Genomic DNA, 23895 nt, shown 5'->3' with positions numbered 1-23895 from the left:
TGCATGCATCCTATATTAATGAATAGGACCGATGCACAGTTCATGCCAGCTGTGCGCATGTCCTGGCCGGAACCTGTCAATAGGATGGCATCAGTGCTGCTCCTCTGCTAGAACAACCCTTTAAAAATATTGTGCAGAAGCAATATCAGCTATGGCCACACAGATAAGAGTGGCGGGGAGATAGAATAGTATTCTCTATAATCTAGCATGTTATATCTGACTCGTTAATCTTATAATAACACCACAATGGGAACTGATACATATTTGCTTCTGTGTTTTGTAGACTGACTCAGTCCTTCCCACAACCCCTTGAAACAAAGCCATTGCTGAGCCAGCGAGAGACAGCTCCTATAGGAAATCTTCCGCAGCGCAATGACCGCCAGAACCTCAATGACTCGTTCACCGAAAACTGGAACAACAGCTCGCACTATGACAACACCGGATTTGTGGCCGAAGAAAACACAGTGGAGAACGCAGGAGGTAACCCAATGCTGTCATCAAAATCAAGGAGCACATCATCACATGGAAGGCGGCCATTAATCAGGCAAGACCGAATTATTGGAATACCGCTGGAGTTGGAGCAGCCATCACAGAGAAACTCTCAAGAAGCAGATGCTTCACCAGGCAATCCTTGGCAAAATTGGACTCGGACTCCAAGTCCATTTGAAGACAGGACAGCATTTCCTTCTAAACTTGAAACCACCCCCGTCAATAGTCCATTGCCGGAACGGAAAGAACATAAGCCACAGTCATTAGAAAACCCAAGCACATTCTCTTCAGGCCCATCATGGGAGTTTCATGACACCAGCTCTAACCGGAACATGGGAAATGTATTTCCACATAGCCATTGCCGTCCTGAGTCTGCCAAAAATACCATATCAGTGAGCAAAAGTACCGAAAGACTCTCACCGTTAATGAAGGACTTGAAGACGGGCAGGTTCAAAAAGTCTCAGAGTATAGATGAAATAGATATCGGGGCATTCAAAGTGTACAACATACCCTTACAAAACTATGATCCAAGAAACATCATGCAAGGAAGCCATGACAGACCAGACTTGGGTATGTTACAGGAGCACAGTATGTCTCGTAGTCAGTCGGTGCCAATGCTCGATGATGAAATGTTAGGCTACGGAACCAGCAGAGGGCAACAACAAAAGCCTTCCACCAAGAAAGTCTACCAGTTTGACCAAAGTTTTAACCCAACAGGTGCAGTCGAAGTAAAGCCAGAGAAGAGAGTACCTCCTCCGTTTTCATACAACCCTGACTACTCCTCTCAGCAAGCGAAGACCATGGTAAAAGATCTGATCAGCCCGAGAGCCTACAGAGGATACCCACCCATGGAACAGATGTTCTCCTTTTCTCAACCTTCGGTCAATGAAGACTCCATTCCTCCTCAGTTTACAAGTCAAGGATCAAGGCCAGGATTCTTGAAAAGGGCAGACTCTTTGGCAAGTGCCACAGAGATGCAAATGTATAGAAGGGTGAGCGAGCCACATGAACTTCCACAGACTGACCGGTATGGCAGGCCTCCGTTCCTTGGGGCTATTGAACGACAAAGCAGCATGTCGGTGGCTGAATCTCAGTTTCTGAAGAGAAATGGTCGTTACGAGGATGATCACAGCTCCTACCCAGACATGAAGTCTCAAGGAAACAGCTACCAAGTGAAAACTCTCACGCAAAGACGGCCATTGTCTGCAAGAAGCTACAGCACTGAGACCTATGGGACTGCTCAGACCCGTCCGGTTTCTGCTAGGCCAACCATGGCAGCATTGCTAGAAAAAATACCGTCTGATTACAACTTGGTCAACTATGGCGACAAAACCTCCGACAGCGACATGAAGCAAAGGCAGAATCAGGGAAAAGTAGACGATATCTGTAATAAAATGCCGCCAGACTGGAGACAGCAACTGCTCAGACACATAGAAGCGAGAAGACTGGACAGGGTATGTCTCATTAATGCAACGTATTCATATTTTCACATGTTCATTATCATTATATTGTTTTTGTTAGGTAACAATCAACAGTGTAATGTCGTATATAAAAATGGGTCAATTCCCTCAAGTGGAATTATGCATTAGTAAAGGATGTGCGACCACCGCTCCATTAACTGTATATAGAAGTGGTGGTCGCACATGCTCACTAACACTTTGTTGACAACTAGGACCTATTCTCAAGACAAGTGCAGCTTCCAGCAGCCAGAACCCCATAGATCAGATCTTTATTATATCTTGTGGATAAGTGATCAGTGTTGTTTATGAACAATCCCTTTAACCCCTTCACGACCGGACGATTTTTCGCTTTCCGTTTTTTTTTTCGCCATTCTTTTTCTAAGAGACGTAACTTTTTTATTTTTCAGTCAATATGGTCATGTGAGGGCTCATTTTTTGCGGAACGAGCTGTACTTTTCAATGAAACCATAGGTTGTACCATATAGTGTACTGGAAAATGGCAAAAAAATTCCAAATGCAGAAAAATTGCAAAAAAAGTGTGATAGCACTATTGTTTTTGAGATATTTTATTCACTGTGTTCACTGTATGGTAAAACTGATGGGTGGGTGTGATGGCTCAGGTCAGTGCGAGTTCGTAGACACCAAACATGTATAGGTTTACTTTTATATAAGGGGTTAAAAAAAATTCGGACGTTTGTCTGAAAAAAGTGGTGCACGTTTTACGCCATATTCCATGACCCGTAGCGTTCTCATTTTTTGGGATCTGAGGCTCAGTGACAGCTTATTTTTTGCGACTCGAGCTGACATTTTTAATGGTACAATTTTTGCGCAGATGCTACGTTTTGATCGCCTATTATTGCATTTTGTGCAAAAGTTGTGGCGACAAAACAACGTCATTTTGGCGTTTGGAATTTATTTTCCGCTACGCCGTTTATTGATCAGATTAATTGATTTTATATTTTGATAGATCGGGCGTTTCTGAACGCGGCGATACCAAATGTGTGTATATTTTTTATTTTTTTAACCCTTTAATTTTCAATGGGGCGAAAGGGGGGTGATTTGAACTTTTATGTTTTTTTGTTATTTTTTAATTTTTTAAAACTTTTTTTTTTACTTTTTTTTTTATTTTACTAGTCCCCCTAGGGGGCTATTGCGATCAACAATCCGATTGCTCTGCACTATCTGCTGATCACAGCTACACAGCTGTAAACAGCAGATACGTGCACTTTCTGCTTCCCTGGCCTCCGTGGAAAGCGAAAGTGAAAGTAGTTCATGTCTAGCACAGGAGTCATCACATGACCCTGTGCTACCATGACAACCATCGGAAGTCACGTGATCATGTCACGTGTGACTTCCGGTATCGGGCGGTAAGTAAAACTTTACCGCGATCGCGTTTATGATGGCGCTGTCACATATTGACAGCGCCATTACAGTGGTTAAACGGCATGAGCAGATAACGATTCTGCTCGTGCCTAGCAGGCACACATCTCAGCTGTGAAAATCAGCTGAGATGTGCGCCGATCGCAGCAAGCTGCTGCCAGGAGACCGCCGGCAGCAACGTTATGACCGCTAGGACATAATTTTACGGCCCGCGGTCGTTAAGGGGTTAATTGGGTATTCCCAGCTTGGCAACTTATTGTAACGCCTGCCTGGATCCACAGACTCAGATGGGCTGTAATCGACAGGCTAGAGGGAAGCCACTCGCCAAGCAGGACTCCTAGAACCCTGAAACCCTTTAACCCCTACACAGGAATTTGGAATTACACAGGGCCCAAGGTGATCACTACCTGTGGAAGGCTACAGTCCGATGAGAGTAGTAGCCAGGGAGGGTTGAACTGGGAAATGCAAAACAGGGACAGAATTATGCAGGCAAGGATGTAATCAGAAACCAGAGGTCAAATCCCGATTGGGCAGCGAGATACATAAGCAGCAGGCAGGAGGGTAATCAGGAAACAAGCAGAAGTCAGAACACCAGAATCACTAAACAGAATAGGGTGGGACAGGAACCAGGAATACAGAACTATCTCTGGCAGTGGTCAGCAGACAGGAGGGGAATTAAGGGTGTGGTGTCTTCCCATTGGTTGTAGCTGAATGATGGTAACTTCAGCTGGAAGACACAGGCCACCTACAGTCAGCCAGTGGTACTGCAGGTCCCAAGGAAACCCAGACCAGTGGATGAGCGGAGCCTGCACCCACCAGCGCCGCTGGCATCGACTCCTCTCCCATCACCAGCACTATCCACGCCAGGAACACGGCGTCGCCTGGCGATCGGAGCAGAAGTCGCTCTAGTGGACTCCGGTGGTGACGTAACACTTATCACCTATCCAGGGGAATGGAACTAACTTTCTGGTTGCTGGGGGTTGAACTTTTGTTCCACTAGTATCACTCTACTCTAATGGGACAGTTTAGAGCCTATTCTTGCAATGAGAGCCCCCGTGGTCAGACCCCAGTGATCAGTAAACTGAAACCTATCTGACGGATAGGTGAAAACCTCTCAAGTTGGGAAGTTCCCTTTAAGTAATCATTCCAGGTTAAGATATTGATTACTTTGGTGGATCTACTGGAAATCCAATGACAATAGGCTCTTGTAATTGTTCTTTCGAGAAGTTCAGATACATTTTTCAACGTTTTTGTTTTTTTTGGAAGATGTATGTTGTCCAGGGCTCCTAAAAGCAATTAATTTGGTAGCAGATAAGGGCCAAAGTTTTATATGTTATTGAAGAGAACATATGGACACCAGGGGTATGATGCCATAACTGGAGATGACTCCATGTATTCCACCACTTACGGCGGTCATGTCAACCACTTAGTCTAATGCACTTACCTCGGTGGTCTCAAACCTGTAACTTTATAGATGTTGCCAAACTGCAAAACCCCTAAATTCATAAGAAAGCATCTTACAAATATGGTTAAAGGAATAACAATGTTTCAGTGACTGCGAATACATTATTTCCCAGTAGGACTTTGTGTAAGTGACATTAAGGAAATAGGAGTACGAACATCTAACATTCGACTAAAGGGTCCACCAATTTGTTGATGGGTGATGAACTGATCAGTCGGGGGTCTCTGCAACTCATTCCTGTGACTTCTCGTAAGGTTGTTCCATCCAGTCCACAGTCAGATTGATTGATGAAATAGTCGCTCTCTGTCTTCTTGGGGCTGACAATGCCGTGCCATATTATACCAGAAGGGATATATTACAGGCCAAATTACTGGTCGCCCAACACAAGTTTTTATGTAATGTAGCTGTGTATTAGTCATCGCCCGACAATGGAAGTTACATAGAAGAAACTGCTCAGCACTGTCTCATAGGGAATAAAAAGTATCTAACAAGCACAATGATAATACAATAAGTAACGCTTTGCGGAGACTTCACAATGTTTACTATATCATTACTATTATCACACATGTATATTGAATATGAAGATGATTTATTTTCAATCTGACTATAACAGTAACCTGGAAGGAGACCATGACAGATGAGAAAGACTTACATTATAAGAAGGAATGACAGAGACAGAACAACTTACTTTGTCTTATCTAATATGTACGTTTATCATTTTAAGGCTAGTTTTATATATATACACACACACACACACACGAGACAAATGCTTCAAATATTAGTGGATGTTTATGGACTATATTATAACTAGTGTCATACTTCCCCTATGTACAAGAATATATCTACTATAATACTGTTCCTATGTACAAGAATATTACTGCTATAATACTGCATCTATGTACAAGAATATAACTACTATAATACTGCGCCTATGTACAAGAATATAACTACTATAATACTGCTCCTATGTACAAGAATATAACTACTATAATACTGCTCCTATGTACAAGAATATAACTACTATAATACTGCCCCCCATGTACAAGAATATAACTACTATAATACTGCCCCCATGTACAAGAATATAACTACTATAATACTGCCCCTATGTACAAGAATATAATTACTATGATACTGCCCCTATGTACAAGAATATAACTACTATAATACTGCTCCTATGTACAAGAATATAACTACTATAATACTGCTCCTATGTACAAGAATATAACTACTATAATACTGCCCCTATGTACTGGAATGTTTTTTATGAACTGTTTTGTGTAATAGGAAAATGGAGAATATATCACTACTAGAATTTGGGATAAGCTTTGCTTTATTAGTTATATTACGTTTTCCATATAATTCTTATAACCGGACTGTTTTTTTCTGTAATGTGAGTGTGAGTTTTCATCAGTATACACTAAATCCTGCATTGTGGTTTTCCAGGCAGTTAAACAGAATGGATCTCTCTATGTCAGTTCTGTAAGTGTATCAGTCTTATTGTTATGTATCATTGTGTTATGATCCTTGTTTGCTAATGTCTAACCCAGAATGTGCTTCACCTCTGTTAACTCTTTTAGCTTTGTTTGTGTAGTTTGAAGTGCAGCATGTGTGTTCATACCCTGTCACCCCATTGTCTCCTCCATTCAGAATGCTGCTTATAAGCACAACACCATAAGCCTTGGCATGCTGCACACTGGAAACCTCCCAGCAATGCATGATGGCAAAAGCATGACTTATACCATGCCTCACTCAGCTAACTACCAAGATATACCTCTCTACTACGTAAGTATATTGCTGAACGAGCGTAGACCTAAATAATTCTGCAAAACATTGCCTAAAGTCAGATATATGGCAAATAAGATCATTTGTGTCTGCTAGTGAGCAGCATTGTGATCATTTGCTATTTACTCCACTGTAGGGTTTTGGTACGAGAAAGGTTTATGACATATAAATTAGCTTCTGACTATAAATATTTTTTCTATTTGGAAACAGCAAAGGGAGATTTTAGAGATGACATATTAAAACTTTGTAATTTTTTATTTCACTGTGATTACAACATATTCGTCCAATTTTTTTTGTAAATCCTTACACATAACAATATCATACAATGAGGTCATCTGACAGATTTATTGTGCAAGGTATCAGCTATTCACTGTTGCACATGGTAATTTTAGGGACCGCCATGGGGACAGTATATACCCTAGATTGTATGTAGTGATGATTTTAGGGACATCCATGGGGGCTGAATTTGCCTCATTGTTGTAGCATATTCTTTTAATGTAAGCTTCTGTTTAATGACCAAATATGAAGCTTGCTCCTGGGGACAGTGCTTTAAAGCTTTTGAGACTAGTAAGTAGAGAGTTCCTAAGTTGTTGAGTTGCTGAATAGGTGTAACTGAAGTAAGATTTTGTTCACAAATGCATTAGGATGCTCTGTTGACTACTCCCTAACATTTCATGACAAAAATACAGCATCACAAAGTGCTATTCTTGCCATCAAAAAGGTTGAACCCTAATTCTCCCCATTTAGAAGTTAATTTTTTGGGGCCGGGGGCTTGTTTGTATTTAGAATCAATGGATGTGGAAAAGTGGCATGGCAGCCATTATAAATAGAGGCCACCACAAAGATGTGATCAGAAGCTTAAGCTGCTCATTCACATTAGATTTTCAGTAGGCCAGACCCACCATATAATAGTGTGTATAGGCGTGTTTAGATTTTTCTTTGTTGGCAGATACCATGTTATTTCAGGAAAAACCATGGGATCCGCATTCACCCCATAATTGTTGTTAAATATTTTAAACTAAGCTACTAATTTAATATGTAGATATATTGCTAATAACGACACTTAACATGATCAGTAGCTGCCACTAAGGCGGCATAGAAGAGCGAATGAGAGAAATAAGATTTTACAATACTCAGTAACAGATTTTCAAAGTGTATAATCCCCCTCCCATTTTGACTTGGGACATTCAGCTATCTAGATTATATCAGTAATTTAAGTACATCAAAACTCAAGTACTTGCTAAATTTTATATATTTTAAAGGTACCGCTATGGGGGTAATTATATGCCCTGTTTTATTTGACTGTAAGCAAAATTGATTAGAGGCTACAGCTATGCGTCAATGCTTGGCTCACAGTGAGAGAGACTTAGGCGGGCTTTGCACACTACGACATCGCAGGTGCAATGTCGGTGGGGTCAAATTGAAAATGACGCACTTCCGGCATCGCATGCGACATCGTAGTGTGTAAAGGCTCGATGATATGATTAACGAATGCAAAAGCGTCGTAATCGTATCATCGGTGCAGCGTCGGCGTAATCCATGATTACGCTGACGCGACGGTCCGATGTTGTTCCTCGCTCCTGCGGCAGCACACATCGCTGTGTGTGAAGCCGCAGGAGCGAGGAACATCTCCTACCGGCGTCACCGCGGCTTCCGTAGGATATGCGGAAGGAAGGAGGTGGGCGGGATGTTTACATCCCGCTCATCTCCGCCCCTCCGCTCCTATTGGCCGCCTGCCGTGTGACGTCGCAGTGACGCCATACGACCTGTCCCCTTAACAAGGAGGCGGGTCGCCGGCCAGAGCGACGGTCGCAGGATGGGTGAGTCCATGTGAAGCTGCCGTAGCGATAATGTTCACTACGGCAGTTATCACAAGGATATCGCATCTGTGACGGAGGCGGGGACTATTGCGCTCGGCATCGCAGCATCGGCCTGCGATGTCGCAACGTGCAAAGCCCGCCTTAGTGTAGGCAATGAATTCACATTGTCTCTGTGATATAAGAATATGTGCAGTATAGGGGCTGCGAAAGAAGAGATATTATGGAGGGTGAGCTAAATATCTGCTGCACCAAGGCCCAGTAGCATTAAAGGGGTTTTCTGCTGTAAGAAAAGTGGTCCCAAAAGCATTCATAATTGTAAAATACCATACAAGGCAGGTTCTCAGCCTTCCTGGGTACAGTGACTGTTCTTCACTGCTGCTCCAATTCCTGTGTTTTGTGTTTAGGAGTGACAACACATTGGCAAAGCACCTCTCCGCTGCAGCCAACCAGTCAGCTTAGCGGTTTTGCCTATTCAGATTGCTCAAGCCACTGAGGTCACTGATTGGCTGCAGAGCTGATGTGAACTGTCAGCATGACGTCACTACTGCAGCCAAAATCACGGTGACAGGAGCAGCGTCTGAGCACCTCCCAGGAGCTTTGGAGGGTGACCTGGGACAGGTCTTTAGGTGACTGTTATTTTACAAGTATCAAAGCTTTTGGGAACTACTTGTCTTAAAGTGAAAAATACTTTTAGCAAACTTTTAATATTTGGAAACTTTTTATTTTTTCAAGAATTTCTAATATCCAGAATACTCTGCACAATAAAAATGTCTGATAGATAACTCAAAAGTGTGAAAGTACATCGGTATCTTAAGGATAGTAGGACAGTGCACAAACATACTGACAATACCTCAACACATACAAAAAATATATATTTTTACATTAAAAGTTAATTTCCTTCTAAGCTGTATCCTCTTACTCTGGGAAAGACGTGGAGCATTGGCGTCCAGCCACGTGGAATCTTCTCTGCAGGCATTTTTGGATAAATTGGACTCTATCTTTGTCCTCCATTAGCCGGACTGAAAGCATACTGCCTAATTAGCTTCAGTTCAGCAGCAATCATTAATAAATAGAAAAATGTGACCTACATCTATGTTCATTTTCTGCAGAGTGCTTAGATGGATATTTATATTGCGGAGATAGATGGATAGACAGACAGACAGACTAAGCAACAGAGTCCAATTTCAGCCGCTGCTCCTCTTAAACTTCTACTGTGCCATCAAGCTGTGCTAATGGGGGACTTGCAGGTCCCCCAAGAATGATGCATTTTCCCCATATTCTTTGGATAGGTGATATTATACATATATGCACTCCTCAACATTGAAATTGCAACACCAAGAAAGCAGACGTTATGATCTGCAAATGATGAAAATATGGAAAACAAATTTTCACGTCTAGATGTCTTCAGCCTGGAGTCTGATTTACATGCAGAGATTCTGGCACTTATAGACTTGGCTGCTGATAGTGACTTTATTAATAGTCATTGGAGGATTGATCTACCGTGCTGAATGAACTTGGGCAAATCATCAAGATCCACTGCTGGCAGCTCCTGTGTAATCATCGAACAATGATGTCCCAGATGTGCTCGATGGGAGACAAGTCTGGAGATACTTCAGGCCATGGGAGCATGTTTAGGTTACAGAATGCGGCCTGGGATTCTTATGTTCAAAACCGGGTTCTTGGACACATTGGAGACATGGCCGTACTATTGGTTTTATGACTTAATGTAACTCCGAGCTGCTAGTTTACCTCGAACAAAGACTAGAGAAGTTTGGTTACTGTACATTATGCCACCAAACATCATAATCCCGGGAGTAGAACTGGTGTGACGTTCCCTCATGAATGGATCTTCATGGCATTAACCACAAGGTCTCGTCAAATTTGAAGACTGGAGGAATGTAGGGATCTAATTATGTACTACAAGTGACATCAAACATCACATACTAAGTCATTAAACAGAGTCTAGACAAACCATCACAAGGCGTTTGCATGACATGGGCCTATCAGCCAGACATCCAGCTAGAGGTCCATTGACCTCATGCCACCACTCTCAAAGGCCATCATGGTGCAGAGCACGAAAGCCATGGAGGCTGGACTGGAAGTCTTTTCTCTTCAACAATGAGTCCCGCTTTTGTCTTAGATGCAATGAAAGGCGAAGATTGGCCTGGAGACCACATTGGCCATGCCATGAAGGGAACCAGAAAGTCTCCCACGAGCCATTTTTCAACATAACACCAGACTGAATATGGTTGGTGCTCTGTGAGCAGCCTGTGTGGCCTAAACCTGCTCCCCTGGCTGCAGCGTCTCTGGACTTGTCTCCATTGAGTGCATCAGAGACGTCATAGGTCGGTGATTACGCAGAAGCTGCCAGCGGAGGATCTTGATGATTTGTCCAAGTGTTTTCTGTGCAGCAGAACCCTCCTCAGACAACCATTAATAACCTCAGTGATAACAGCTGAGGCTGGAAGTGCCGGGATTTCTGCTCGTGGCTCAGACTCCAGACTGAGTAAAATGAGATGTTTAAAAAATTGTTTCATCATCTGCAGATCAGTAAGACGTGTATCCGTCATGAGGAATTCTACAACTCCATGACTTTTCCTTCTTGCTATTGCAATTTCATTGTTGAGGAGTGTATATTATATGTATATAATCAGAATTCTGACTTACTTCCCTGGACCCTCTTTGTCTCTGCACTGTGTGTCTATGTGTGTAGCTTATTATACCCCCCCAGAGACCCCCAGGTCATGGTAAACAGTTACACTGTATACTCGTATTAACCTCTGTATAAATGTACCTGTGGTCTGTCTGTTACAGTATGGAGCCCGTGATCAAAGCTAATGTATCATCAATGTATCACTCTTATGTCATCTGTCCAACCAAATGTGTAGGAGCTCAGATGCCCAGAAGCTAAAATATGAAAACATTGAATATGGAAATTTTGGTTCTGCATTACTGTTCTTGGAACTATGTTTAAAAAAATGAGATACTTAGCTTATAAGTTGGCCAATCCATGGGAGCCCAACAGCCAATGACAAGGCGTATATTTTTGGTTAAGGCGTATCTTTTTGCCTTGACCCCATACTAATCATACCTGCCCATAACCTACAAGTTATGGGCAGGTATGATCCAGCTAAAATGGAAATGCCCTGGAGTGAATTTTCAGCTTGCACCTGTTCACACCTATAGGATGTGCTGGTCAGTCTTTTATATTAGTATTCCATTCCTTTGTGACTGAGCACTGCGCCTTTCAGCCACGGCGTTTCCATTTCCATTTTAGCTGGATACTACCTGCCCATAATTTGTAGGTTTTTTAACCTCAATAGAGGCATATTAGTTTAAGGCTCTGGCAAAGAGATACGCCTTGTCGTTGGCTGTTGGGCTCACGTGCATTGGCCAATTTAAACATAGTTCCAATAGAAGTAATGCAGTACCAAAATTCCCATATTCAATGCTTGCATATTGTAGCTTTTCAGAGTGCTGCTGTATACTTTTGTAATTATATTGAATTTTCAGCTGCACCTGCTCACACCTATAGGATGTGCTGACCAGTCTTTTAGATTTCTATTCAGATGCCCAAGAACCACCATAGCCATGTATAGGAATCTCATATTGGGTCAAGTAGGACAAATCTTATAAACGGGGGAGAGGAGACCCAGGACAGGAACAATGGGGTCTATCACTTAATAGGACGTTTTCACCAAGATGCCCTCATATCTAGCGCTCTCTCACGCTTTAGTAACAGATGCCAGAGAAGGTGAACTGTATGTCAGAAGCCTAATAACTTTGTGATCCGGACCCTCTTCTGCGTGGGAATATTGGTAATTGAGTATACATAGGAAGCCTATAGACTGGTGCCAGAGCACATACTCACCCTCCATATTTATTCTGCTTGCAAAAAGTGTGAATTTGTGCAAAATGACATAACCCTTGTAATAGGAAGAAAGGATTTAGCGGCCATACTCTCCACCAGGAACGCGGAAGTATGGGTAATGATGCTGCAGGCATTCCTCTCATGGGATGAAGGAGATTGGTGGCATGAATAAGGGCTTATTATGATTGATGGTGCCCTGTGCAGGCCATAATCTCTACAAGCAATGGGGTCAGTGTCGATTCTAGAGTGCCATGGGACCCGGGGTAAGATTTGAACAAGGGCCACCACCAGTATATTGGTCAGATATATGGGCCCCTGTAGTAATAAGTTCCATCCTGTAGTAATGTCCCCTGTCCTGTAATAATGGACCTTATCCTGGCCCATTGCTATAATGATGGCCACAATCTGTGCCACTCATGTAATAATGTTCCCCATTCTGGCCCCTTACTATAATAATGACCCAATCCTGGGCTCTTCATATAATAATGTCCCCCATCCTGGCCTCTATCTATAATAATATTCCCCATCCTGGCCCCTTCCTATAATAATGTATACCATCCTGGTTCCTTCCTATAATAATATTTTCCATCCTGGCCCCTGCCAATAATAATGTACACCATACCGATTCCTTCTTATAATAATATTCCCCATCCTGATCCCTTCCTATAATAATTTTCTACATCCTGGACCCTTCCTATAATGTTCACCATCCTGGCCCTGTACTATAATAATGTCCCCCATCCTGGCCCCTTCCTATAATAATGTCTCCCATCCTGGCCCCTTACTATAATATTGTCCTGTATCCTGGCTCCTTGCTATAATAATGGCCATATTCTGGCCCAATCCTCTAATAATGGCCACATCCTGGGCCCTTCATGTAATAATGTCCTCCATCCTGGCCCCTTCCTATAATAATGGCCCCATCTTGGTCCCTTCATGTAATAATGTCCCCATCCTGGCCTCTTCCTATAATAATATCCTGGCCCATTGCTATAATAATGGTCACATCTTGGGCCACTCATGTAATAATATCCCCCATCCTGGCCCTTTCCTATAATATTGTCCCCTATCCTGGCCCCTTCCTATAATAATGGCCCCATCTTGGTTCATTCATGTAATAATGTCCCCCATCCTGGCCTCTTCCTATAATAATATCTTCCATCCTGGCCCATTGCTATAATAATGGCCACATCATGGGCCACTCATGTAATAATATCCCCCATCCTGGCCCTTTCCTATAATATTGTCCCCTATCCTGGCCCCTTCCTATAATAATGAAGGTTGGTTACATAATCTAAACTGAAGGACAAATTATTGGATTATTCTATTGGACACATGGCTTATGAGTGATGGTGCGGCATGCAAGGGAAGGGATAATGAAGCTGCAGACATTTGTATTCTGAGATAATGGGGGTTGGTGGCATTTTCCAGGCCAATGATTTGCTTTTTATGATTTCACATATTGTCCTTATGTGAATGAAGCCCTGTGCAGTCCATAATCTCTACTAAGGATGGAAAAAGGGAGAAATGAAGGTGCTGCCATTCCTGTGCTGGGATGAAGGAGGTTGGTGGCAAGGACAAAGGCGTGTATTGAGCTCCCCCTAGTGGTGGCTGCATGCAGCATGTGTAATATTAACGATGTGTCTGTGCAGGGGATTTGTCGCTCTGTGTCAGAATCATTCACTATGTCGACCTGTTCTAAAAATGACTTGTGAGGATATATTGTAAATTGAAAAGCCATAAAAATGCTTCTGGTCGGGAAAGATGAAACTTCAGCGTGACACAAGTTGTAATAATCCTGTGTAGGAGGCAGAAGCTGCCGCTGTCATCTGTAATTGGGAATGGGATGAATCAGCGAGCAGTAATTTAGCGGCTCAGGGGCTGTTAGTCCTTCGTCTCAGATTCACGGGTCACAACAGCCCTTTACTTAGCCCTTGTATTTCCTTACCACGGATCATCATGAACCCGATCAGGTCCTGCTTAATGCTTTATTTAAGGTCACATTCTGCCACCCAGGAGATGTAATGTAATGGTGCTGCAGGGAGTACAGTGCCTTGCAAAACTATTCAACCCCTATCTACACCAATGCAGATATTTGGGTCTGTGGTCATGTTGGAGATATAAGTATTTCAGGTTTTTGTTTCCAGATTTATTGGATATTAGAGAGGGACGTGTTCTTCAATGCTTTTTATCGAGTTTTTTCACAGTCATGTGGGGGGAGGTGTTGAATCATTAGCAAATTTACCAGAAATTAAAAATAACCTTCCCCGAATGACACATGGGTGTGAGGTGCGACTCGCTCCTCGCCTTGTGATTCAGCACATAGATGGGGGTTCATTATAGTAGATGAATAATGTAGCCGTTACTCCATGGGACAATATTTATTGGAAAGCTGTAAAAAAAACCAAAACAGAATTATAGATATTTATAAAGATTTGTGTCAAATCTATCTATCTCTCTATATATCTATCCATCTATCTATCCCTCTATCTATCTATCTATCTATCTATCCCTCTATCTATCTATCTATCCATCCAGCTATCTATCTATCCCTCTATCTATCCATCTATATATCTATCCCTCTATCTATCCATCTATCTATCCCTCTATCTATCTATCTATCTATCCCTCTATCTAGCTATCCCTCTATCTAGCTATCCCAATATCTATCTATCTATCCCTCTATCTATCTCTCTATCTATCTATCCCTCTATCTATCTATCTGTCTATCCCTCTATCTGTCTATACCTCTATCTATCTATCTATCCTTCTATCTATCTATCCTTCTATCTATCCTTCTATCTATCTATCTATCCTTCTATCTATCTATCCTTCTATCTATCTATCTATCTATCTACAGTGGGGAAAATAAGTATTTGATCCTCTCCTGATTTTTTTTTTAAGTTTTCCCACCTACAAAAAATGGAGAGATCTGTCATTTTTATTGTAGATATTGTAACTTTAACTGTGAAAGACAGATTAAAAAAAAATCCAGAAAATCCCATTGTCTGATTTATAAATAATTAATTTGCTTTTTATTGCATGAAATAAGTATTTGATACAATAGAAAAACAGAACTTAATATTTGGTAGAAACCTTGACCAAGTTTGCACACACTGCAGCAAGGATTTTGGCAACCCCTCCATACAGATTTTCTCCAGATCTTACAGGTTTCGGGGCTGTCGCTGGGCAACATTGTGTTTCAGCTCCTCCAAAGATTTTCTATTGGGTTCAGGTCTGGAGACTGGCTAGGCCACTGCAGGACCTTGAAATGCTTCTTCCTTAGCTACCCTGGCTATGTTTCGGGTCATTGTCATGCTGGAAGACCCAGCCATGACCCATCTTCAATGTTCTTACTAAGGGAAGGAGGTTGTTGGCCAAAATCTCGCAATACATGACCCCATTCATCCGCTCTTCAATATGATGCAGTCGTCCTGTCCGCTCTACAGCAAAGCCTCTCCAAAGTATATTTCCATCCCCATGCTTCACAGTTGGGACGGTGTTCTTGGGGTTGTACTCTCCTTTCTTCTTACTCTAAAAATGGCATGTGAAGTTGATATTAAAAAGTTCTATTTTAGTCTCATCTGACCATATGACCTTCTCCTATATCTCCTCTGGATCATCCAGATGGTCATTGGCAAATTTCAAACTGGACATGTGCTGGAGTGAGCAGGGGGACTTTTTGTGCCTTGCAGGAATTTAATCCATGACGGTGTGCCGCCCCGTCGTAGACCGGGGTGCTCGGATCCGGGATGGTCGTGGCTCGAGGGGTTCGGACCCGGGCTCGGCTAGCACTCCGATCCTTGAAAAGGAGGTATTTACAGGAGAGAAGTTCGTTATGCCACCTGCAGGTTGCGGTAATGGGAGTACCGCCACTGCTGGAGGGAGTACTGGAGCAGATGGTGTGGGGCAGCAAGGTGTCAGTCCCTCCGCAGGTAGAGAAGGCCCCGGACTCTGGGGTGTTTGATGAGTTGCTTGGGAGTGCAGGGGACCAGGGTACTCACTGTGGTAGTCGTGGTGCTGGATGAGGATTATAAAGTAGACACTCACACTGAAGGTAAACCAAAGTCTCTGTGCATCACAGTCGCTACGGGGAGCCCGTCCAGGTGTCCGCTCCCTCCAATTTCACTTGGTAATCCCGATCCTGCCTCCGTGCACAATTTTAGTTGTCTGTTGTGGCCCCTTGGCGTGGAGCTGTTGGGGCCTCTTGATGGCTGGCACTTGGGATTTCAGTTGGGTTGCTTTATATGGAGAACCCTATCCCCCGCGTTGTGCTGATGCCTTCAATCTCTGAGCTTTTAGGGAAGATCATAAAGATACTCTCCCTCCCAGGTTAATTATCAGGACGTTTAATCGGTTCCTGACCTAGGGTCCTGTACCCCGTCAAGCTCAGTATCGGTCCGTTTATTGGGCTTGCTGATGCCGACAGTCCTCCAAGACTATGTCCGTCGCACCCCTTTCCAATGTCACTGCTACCGGTCCCCGACTCCTATGGTCCCGGACCACCGTCTGCGACCCAACCTCGGTCTAGCTCCTCGGGAGCTACTACTCCCCGCTCCTCACTCTTTGAGGGCTACTATTCAACTCATGTCCTCCCTCCCACCAGTCTGCCTGACCCCTAGGTGGGTGGCCCTACTCCAGCTTGACCATCCCACTGGTGTGTCTGACAGGTTTGATGTGAGGTGTGGTTGGGACCGACTAAGATTGACAATCATCATGTGTTTCTTCCATTTTATAATAATTGCACCAACATTTGTTACCTTCTCACTAAGCTGCTTGACTATTGTCCTGTAGGCCATCCCAGCCTGTGCAGGTTTACAAAGTTGTCCCTCATGTCCTTAGACAGCTCTTTGGCATTGGCCACGGTGGAGAGGTTGGAGAGTGACTGAGTGTGGACAGATGTCTTATATACAGGTAACGAGGTTAATACAGGTAATGAGTCCAGAGTAGGAGAAAATCTAACAGGTCTGTGAGGGCAGAATTCTTGCTGGTTGGTCGATGATCAAATACTTATTTCATGCAATAAAATGCAATTTGAGTATTTAAAAAACATACAATGTAATTTTCTGGGATTTGGGGGGGGGGGTCTGTCTGTCACAGTTGAAAGTGTATGTATAATAAAAATTACTCTCCATTCTTTATAAGTGGGAAAACCTGCAAAATCGGCAGTGCAACAAATCACCAAATACTTATTTTCCTCTATCTATCTATCTATCCCTCTATCTATCTATCTATCCCTCTATCTATCCCTCTATCTCTCTATCTATCCCTCTATCTATCTATCCCTCTATCTATCCCTCTATCTAGCTATCCCTCTATCTATCTATCTATCCCTCTATCTATCTATCCATCTATCCCTCTATCCATCTATCCCTCTATCTATCTATCCCTTTATCTATCCCTCTATCTAGCTATCCCTCTATCTATCTATCTATCCCTCTATCTATCTATCCCTCTATCTATCTATATATCTATCTATCTATCCCTCTATCTATCTATTATCTATCTATCTATCCCTCTATCTATCCCTCTATCCATCCATCTATCCCTCTATCTATCCCTCTATCTATCCCTCTATCTATCCCTCTATCCATCCATCTATCCCTCTATCTATCCCTCTATCTATCTATCCCTCTATCTTTCTATCTCTCTCTCTATCTATCTCTCTATCTATATTTTCTACGTATCTGGTAAGTACTGATGAAGTACCTATATATTGCCTTGGTTTATACGTTCCTTCTGATTTTCTTATTGATATATTTCTGCAGTCGGTGACTGGTTATTTTTTCTCACTCGCAGACTCCATCGCAGCAGAGCAACATCCTAGACAACGGGCAAGAAGATATATCCATCAGTCAGTGGAATCCGTATCCACTGGGACGAAGAGACGTACCACCAGAAACGGTCGCTAAAAAGGTACGATTAATAAGCAGCGCCCCCCATAAGAGTTCTGTGCAGCCTTATATCTGTGCACCCATCCCATGGCCAGGACCGATGCATTAATATTGGAAGACCCTATAATAAGAATATCGCTTATTTGCTAAAGCTGAAAAAATGCTTTAATTCTACGAAAACAAATAACAAAATCAGTTCACCCGATAGAGGACAGATTGCAAAACAATCTGCATAGCAATGAAAACCCAGTTTTGTGCGCTATGGTGCTGTGTGCAGGATTTTCTCCATGTTGTGTTTCTTTTTCTTATTTATTCTGGCTCTGCGTGAGCCGTGACCAATCTAATTACAGGTGGCACATGAGTGCATCGCCCCATGTAATGCACTGACTGCATGAGGTCTATACTGTAACGCTGCCGCTGAGAACCATCAGCGGGCATCCGAATTAATAGCTTCACTCCGACCCTCAGGGTGCAGCCCCCGTACAATACAAAAGTCCTTCTAATTCACTGCAGATTGTGTGCAGGCTGAAATACATCAAGTGCCCGGTCTATTCAAAGGCATCTTCAAAAATAGCACAAACAACATCAACTAATGCATAAAGTGGGATTTGCCTTCATGGATGGTAATATCTTGGGTGGTAACACATACGGCACCTTCATCGCTGCAATGGGGTCAGATGTGCTACTGATTTTACTCCCAAGTTACTCCACAAAAAAACATTATTCCCATTTACGAACAGAGTTCCAGCTTTGTAGATAATTTCTAATGTTAATAGTTGGGTCAATATTACAATTAAGGGGTACTTTGCACATCGCGACATCGCTAGCGATGCCGAGAGCGATCGTCCCCGCCCCCGTCGCACATGCAATATCTTGTGATAGCTGCCGTAGTGAACATTATCGCTACGGCAGCTTCACACGCACTTACCTGCTCTGCGACGTCTCTCTGGCCGGCGACCCGCCTCCTTCCTAAGGGGGTGGGTCGTGCGGCGTCATAGCAACGTCACACGGCAGGCGGCCAATAAAAGCGGAGAGGCGGAGATGAGTGGGACGTAAACATCCCGCCCACCTCCTTCCTTCCGCATAGCCGGTGGAGGCAGGTAGGAGATGTTCCTCGCTCCTGCGGCTTCATACACAGCGATGTGTGCTGCCGCAGGAACGAGGAACAACATCGTATCTCCTATTGGTGCGACATTATGGAAATGTCCGACACTACACAGATCACCAATTTTCGACTCTTTTGCGATTGTTTATCGGCGCATCTAGGCTTTACACGTTGCGACGTCGTTACTGGCGCCGGATGTGCGTCACGTTCGATTTGACCCTGACGATATCACAGTAGCGATGTCGCAACGTGCAAAGTACCCCTAAAGGGAACCTGTCAGGATCAATATGCACCCAGAACCACGATCAGTTCTGGGTGTATATTGCTAATCCCTGCTTAACAGTCCCTGTATACACTAGCATAGATAAAGAGATCTTTAGAAAAAGTATTTCTAAAGCTCTTATATTGTATGCTAATGAGTGAGGGGACTAGTCCCCTGGGTGTTAGTTCCCCTGGTTAGGTGGCTCCATTAGCATGTTTGTACACCCCTGTGTGCGTGCTATCATACTAATGAATGCGCATCTTCAGAGGATGATCACCTCTTCGCTGTCATCGCCGCCCAACGCTGCATTTCGGCTCAGTGTGCATGACCCCCAAGTTTCGGTCATGCGCACTACTTCAGTTTGAAGCCAGGACGCGTAGACCCGGCTTCATAGTGCGCATGACCCAAACTCCGGGGTCATACGCACTGACCCGAAATCCAGAGTTGGGCGGTGATGGCAGCGGAGATGTGCGACCATCCTCTGACTCTGCACATCCTCGCTCATTAGCATACGATATAAGATCTTTTGAAATACTTTTTCTAAAGATCTCTTTATCTATGCGAGTGTATACAGGGACGGTTAGGCAGGGATTAGTAATATGCACCCAGAACTGCCCGTGGTTCTGGGAGCATATTGGACCTGACAGGGTCCCTTTAAACCTTATCCCGTACCACCTTCTCCAGTCACAGGGGGGTCACTAGTTTTACAGAATGTTTTAAATAACCTATATCACCTATAGATCAGTGATAATTGTATGCTTTCCTGGAGACCCTCACAAATATTACAATGTGAGGTCCTGTCGTCGCCTGTGTGAATGGAGCGACAGTGAGCATGTGCGGCAACCCCATGCACAGGAGTGCTGGTCGCACATGCTCACTGTTGCTCCTTTCACATATCGACTTTGAGACCCCCGTTCTTCAGGTTGATAGTGAGCATGTATGACAATAGCTCCATTCATTTGGACATAGGAGTGCTGGTCGTACATGCTCATTATTGTCCCATACGTAGGGGACTTTGGGACCACTATTCTTGGGAATGGTAGGAGTCTCATCAGCCGACCATTCATTTATCATCTATTCTGTGGATAAATATTGTTTATAGGACAACTCCTTTATAAGGAACTTGTCACCAGATTTGTGGACTATAACCTGCACCAACCACCATTGAGCCCTTATATACCACAGTCCAGAATACTGTATTAAGTGCTCAAGTCGCTCTGTATAACGTAAAAAACAGTTATTATACTCACCTAGGGGGCGGTCCGGTGGGTGTCGCTGCTCTCCGGTTCTGCACATCTTTTCTGCCTCGATCACCATCCTCCTTCTTCTGAGGCCCGTGTGCATGATATGTCCTATGTCATCCACCCTGGCCAGCATTGAGGTCCTTGCAGGCGCACTTTTTGATCTGTTCTGCTCAGGGCATATCAAAGTATTATAGTACGAATGTGCGAGCGGTCTGTAATCTTTCCTCACGACTGCGCATTACAGTACTTTGATCTGTCCTCAGCAGTGCAGACCAAAGTGCGCCTGTCCAGGACCTCAATGCCGGTCTGTGTGGATGACATAGGACGTGTCATGCACACTGGGCTGAGAAGAAGGACAGAGATCGCCGCAGAGAGGAGGCGCCGGACCAGAGAGCAGTGACACTCATCGGACCGGACCGCCCCCTAGGTGAGTGTAATAAGTGTTTTTTACGTTCTACAGCACAGCCTGAGCGCTTATATACAGCATTCTAGAATGCTGTATCTATAAGAGCTCACCGGTGATGGCCACAGCCTATAGTCGCCAAATCTGGGGACAGGTTCCCTTTAAAGGTAACCAGTAGTGATAGGTGAGCGTGCTCGCCAATGCTCGTTATATGATCGAGCATCAAGTTCCTCCGACGCAACTCGAGTACCGAAACAGAAGTCAACGGAAAACTCGAGCATTTTCAAACTCCGATGTTGAAGGCTCAATCTGGTAACAAGCTCGCTTACCACTAGTAACCAGCTCTCTGTCTCCAGGCCAACCCAAAAAGTTGGATCAATGTTCCTAAGAACCCCAAGGGCCTCAACTTTCTACTTTGTTTAGGAAATCTCTTGTTTTTTTCCATTGATTGTCCCCTTGATATTAGGACTTACCATGGATGGGGTTTCATGCCTCTTTCCATTGGTTGTGGATGGAATTAGGACTTTGCACCCCTAATTACAATCCTGTTCACTGGTATTACAAATTTACCTTGATAAAATAAGAAATCCCCTCCATTTACAGAGGTCGCTTCAGCAAAAACCCAACATTGGGATGGGTGAAAAACCAGCTATGGCTCAGGTCCTTCTTGAGTGTTTCCTGGGCCAATTATTTTGCAGGTAGCATAGCCTCCATTACATTCAAAGATAGGGGGTCTTCTGTCGTTGATAGAGGTGTGCAGGGTCGGATGCCGGTCAGGGTCATACACACGGGAGGTCCTCTTCTATGGGAACGGAGTGAGATGTACTGTAACAATTGCTTCTTTTCAGCTTCCTGAAGCTTTGCCTAACGGGTTACATTACCCACAGGCAGGTAGCCATATCCAGACGCTGATGGGATCGCAGAGCCTGCAGCACCGGTCAAGGGAGCAGCCGCATTACGACGGTGGCATGAACAAAGTGACCATTCAGCAGTACCAATCTCCACTGCCCATCCAGATCCCAGCCGCACAAAGAGGCCCTCAGTCCGGACGCTGCTTGATACAAACTAAAGGACAGAGGAGTATGGACGGATATCCCGAGCAGGTAGGAACATTTCATTCCTACACATAACGAAAACATGCTGTTTACTTTCCCTTTATTTGTTCTTTTTGCTGTTTTTCCTTCCGTTTTTCCTTTCGGCCGCTCACGTTTCCCTCTCTAGATGCCATTGCTTTTGATTTTATATACGTATATGATGTCGTTATATCTTTATTTAATATAAGGGGCAGATGCTGCGAGCTGTGCGGTGTAATCACACACTTTATCAAAGCCATAAATCAGCCGTCCAGGGCAAAGACACTGACCGCACTTAAGACTCAGGCAATCCGCTTTATTACCTCCTGATGATACTATAGGAAATCCCATAAAATTGACAGTTTTCTCTTGATTTATGCTTTCATATCTTTTTAATTCTGCCACAAAAATCTGTTATGTCTGCAACCCTAAAAAGTATTTTATCATATTTGGACTTAATTCTTATATTGTCTGTTAGTTTCTGGGTTTTTTTTTAAAGATATTCCTGTAGAATAGTAGCGTAGTCCAGAGATACATTTTTGGCTGAATGTGCACCCACAAAATAGATCGATTGAATTTCTTATTATACTGTTTGGTAATTCGGCGCCTCTAATTCCCAGTGATTACATCATTTTAAATGAAAACTTTCTTAATACCAGCAGCTGCCACTAGGGGGAGCTGTTATGATTCAGGGACCGGGGAGGATCAAAAAATGCAGAATCCCTTAATAGTAACAGAGTGGCTGGAACCTTAACGGACTGCAGACCTAATCCTGACACACAACTAGAAGTAGCTGTGGGACGAGCCTACGATGACCAGTCGTCTCGACACAGCCGGAGAACTAAATATTCTCACAGATAGAAATATAAGAAAGCTAATCTGCCTCAGAGCAGTCCCCAAAGATAGATAGATAGCCCCCTACATGTAAAGGCTACAGTGATATAGAAAAACACAATACAAAGCCAGTAAAGACAGATTCAGCAAAGGTGAGGCCCAAACTATCTTTATAGGAGAGGATAGGAAGGAGCAACTGTCTGCAGCCGTAAAAACTCTAATATACACCAGCACTTCTGCTATGGAAAAATACTGAGGTCACACAACCTCTCCCCTACTGTATCAGCACTCAAATGTTACTGGGATCCAAAAGCACTAATACAGATGAGGGACTGAATTAATACCAAGCATGACAAACATAATACCTTGCAGAATCATTGAGCTAAGTATACAAACACTCCCAGCAGGGAATGATCCCATTCCACAAAGAACTCCACACAGACAAAATAGGAATCAAGCATTAGTATTAAGCAGAAAAAACAAGAAAGTGGAAAACAAACAGCAGAGGTACAAAGACCACTTATCTGAGAGAAGTTCTAGCTGTGAGCAGGGCTAGTTACAGAATATCCTTAACACACAGAAGACCATTGAGCACCGGCAAGTAACAAGAGAAAACTACTCAGTTATATAGTCCCAGTCTGACCCTGATTGCCAGTCCTCTACAGGTGTGTGGATTTCATTCCACAAATCAACTGCACCGCCAGCACTGACCACAAGAGGGAGTCCCAAACTGGAAAATGTATTCACAACAAGGAGCTCTCTGCATATTGTTTATACATTAGAATCAATAACAGTACAGTGAGCCCCACCTAG

The 23895-nt window shown here is 43.5% G+C and overlaps 1 protein-coding gene across 10 annotated transcripts in view; it reads left to right on the top strand.

The window, feature by feature from the left end:
• Nucleotides 1-23895, top strand: part of LRRC7 (leucine rich repeat containing 7) — a 368695-nt gene that overhangs the window by 329447 nt on the left and 15353 nt on the right. For 4 of the 10 annotated variants that reach the window (XM_075320319.1, XM_075320316.1, XM_075320321.1 and 1 more), the window contains 5 exons: nt 284-1943; nt 6238-6273; nt 6442-6576; nt 18067-18183; nt 22024-22278. In XM_075320319.1, the coding sequence (XP_075176434.1) occupies nt 284-1943; nt 6238-6273; nt 6442-6576; nt 18067-18183; nt 22024-22278 (2203 nt within the window). The remainder of the gene's footprint in view (nt 1-283; nt 1944-6237; nt 6274-6441; nt 6577-18066; nt 18184-22023; nt 22279-23895) is intronic. The other 6 variants (XM_075320318.1, XM_075320320.1, XM_075320317.1 and 3 more) reach the window with 6 other exon arrangements.

This window comes from Anomaloglossus baeobatrachus, chromosome 8 (assembly GCF_048569485.1).
Source record: "Anomaloglossus baeobatrachus isolate aAnoBae1 chromosome 8, aAnoBae1.hap1, whole genome shotgun sequence".
NCBI classification, from domain to species: Eukaryota; Metazoa; Chordata; class Amphibia; order Anura; family Aromobatidae; genus Anomaloglossus; species Anomaloglossus baeobatrachus.
The sequence above is the reverse complement of the archived record's forward strand: the minus strand, read 5'-3'. Positions and strand labels throughout refer to the sequence as shown.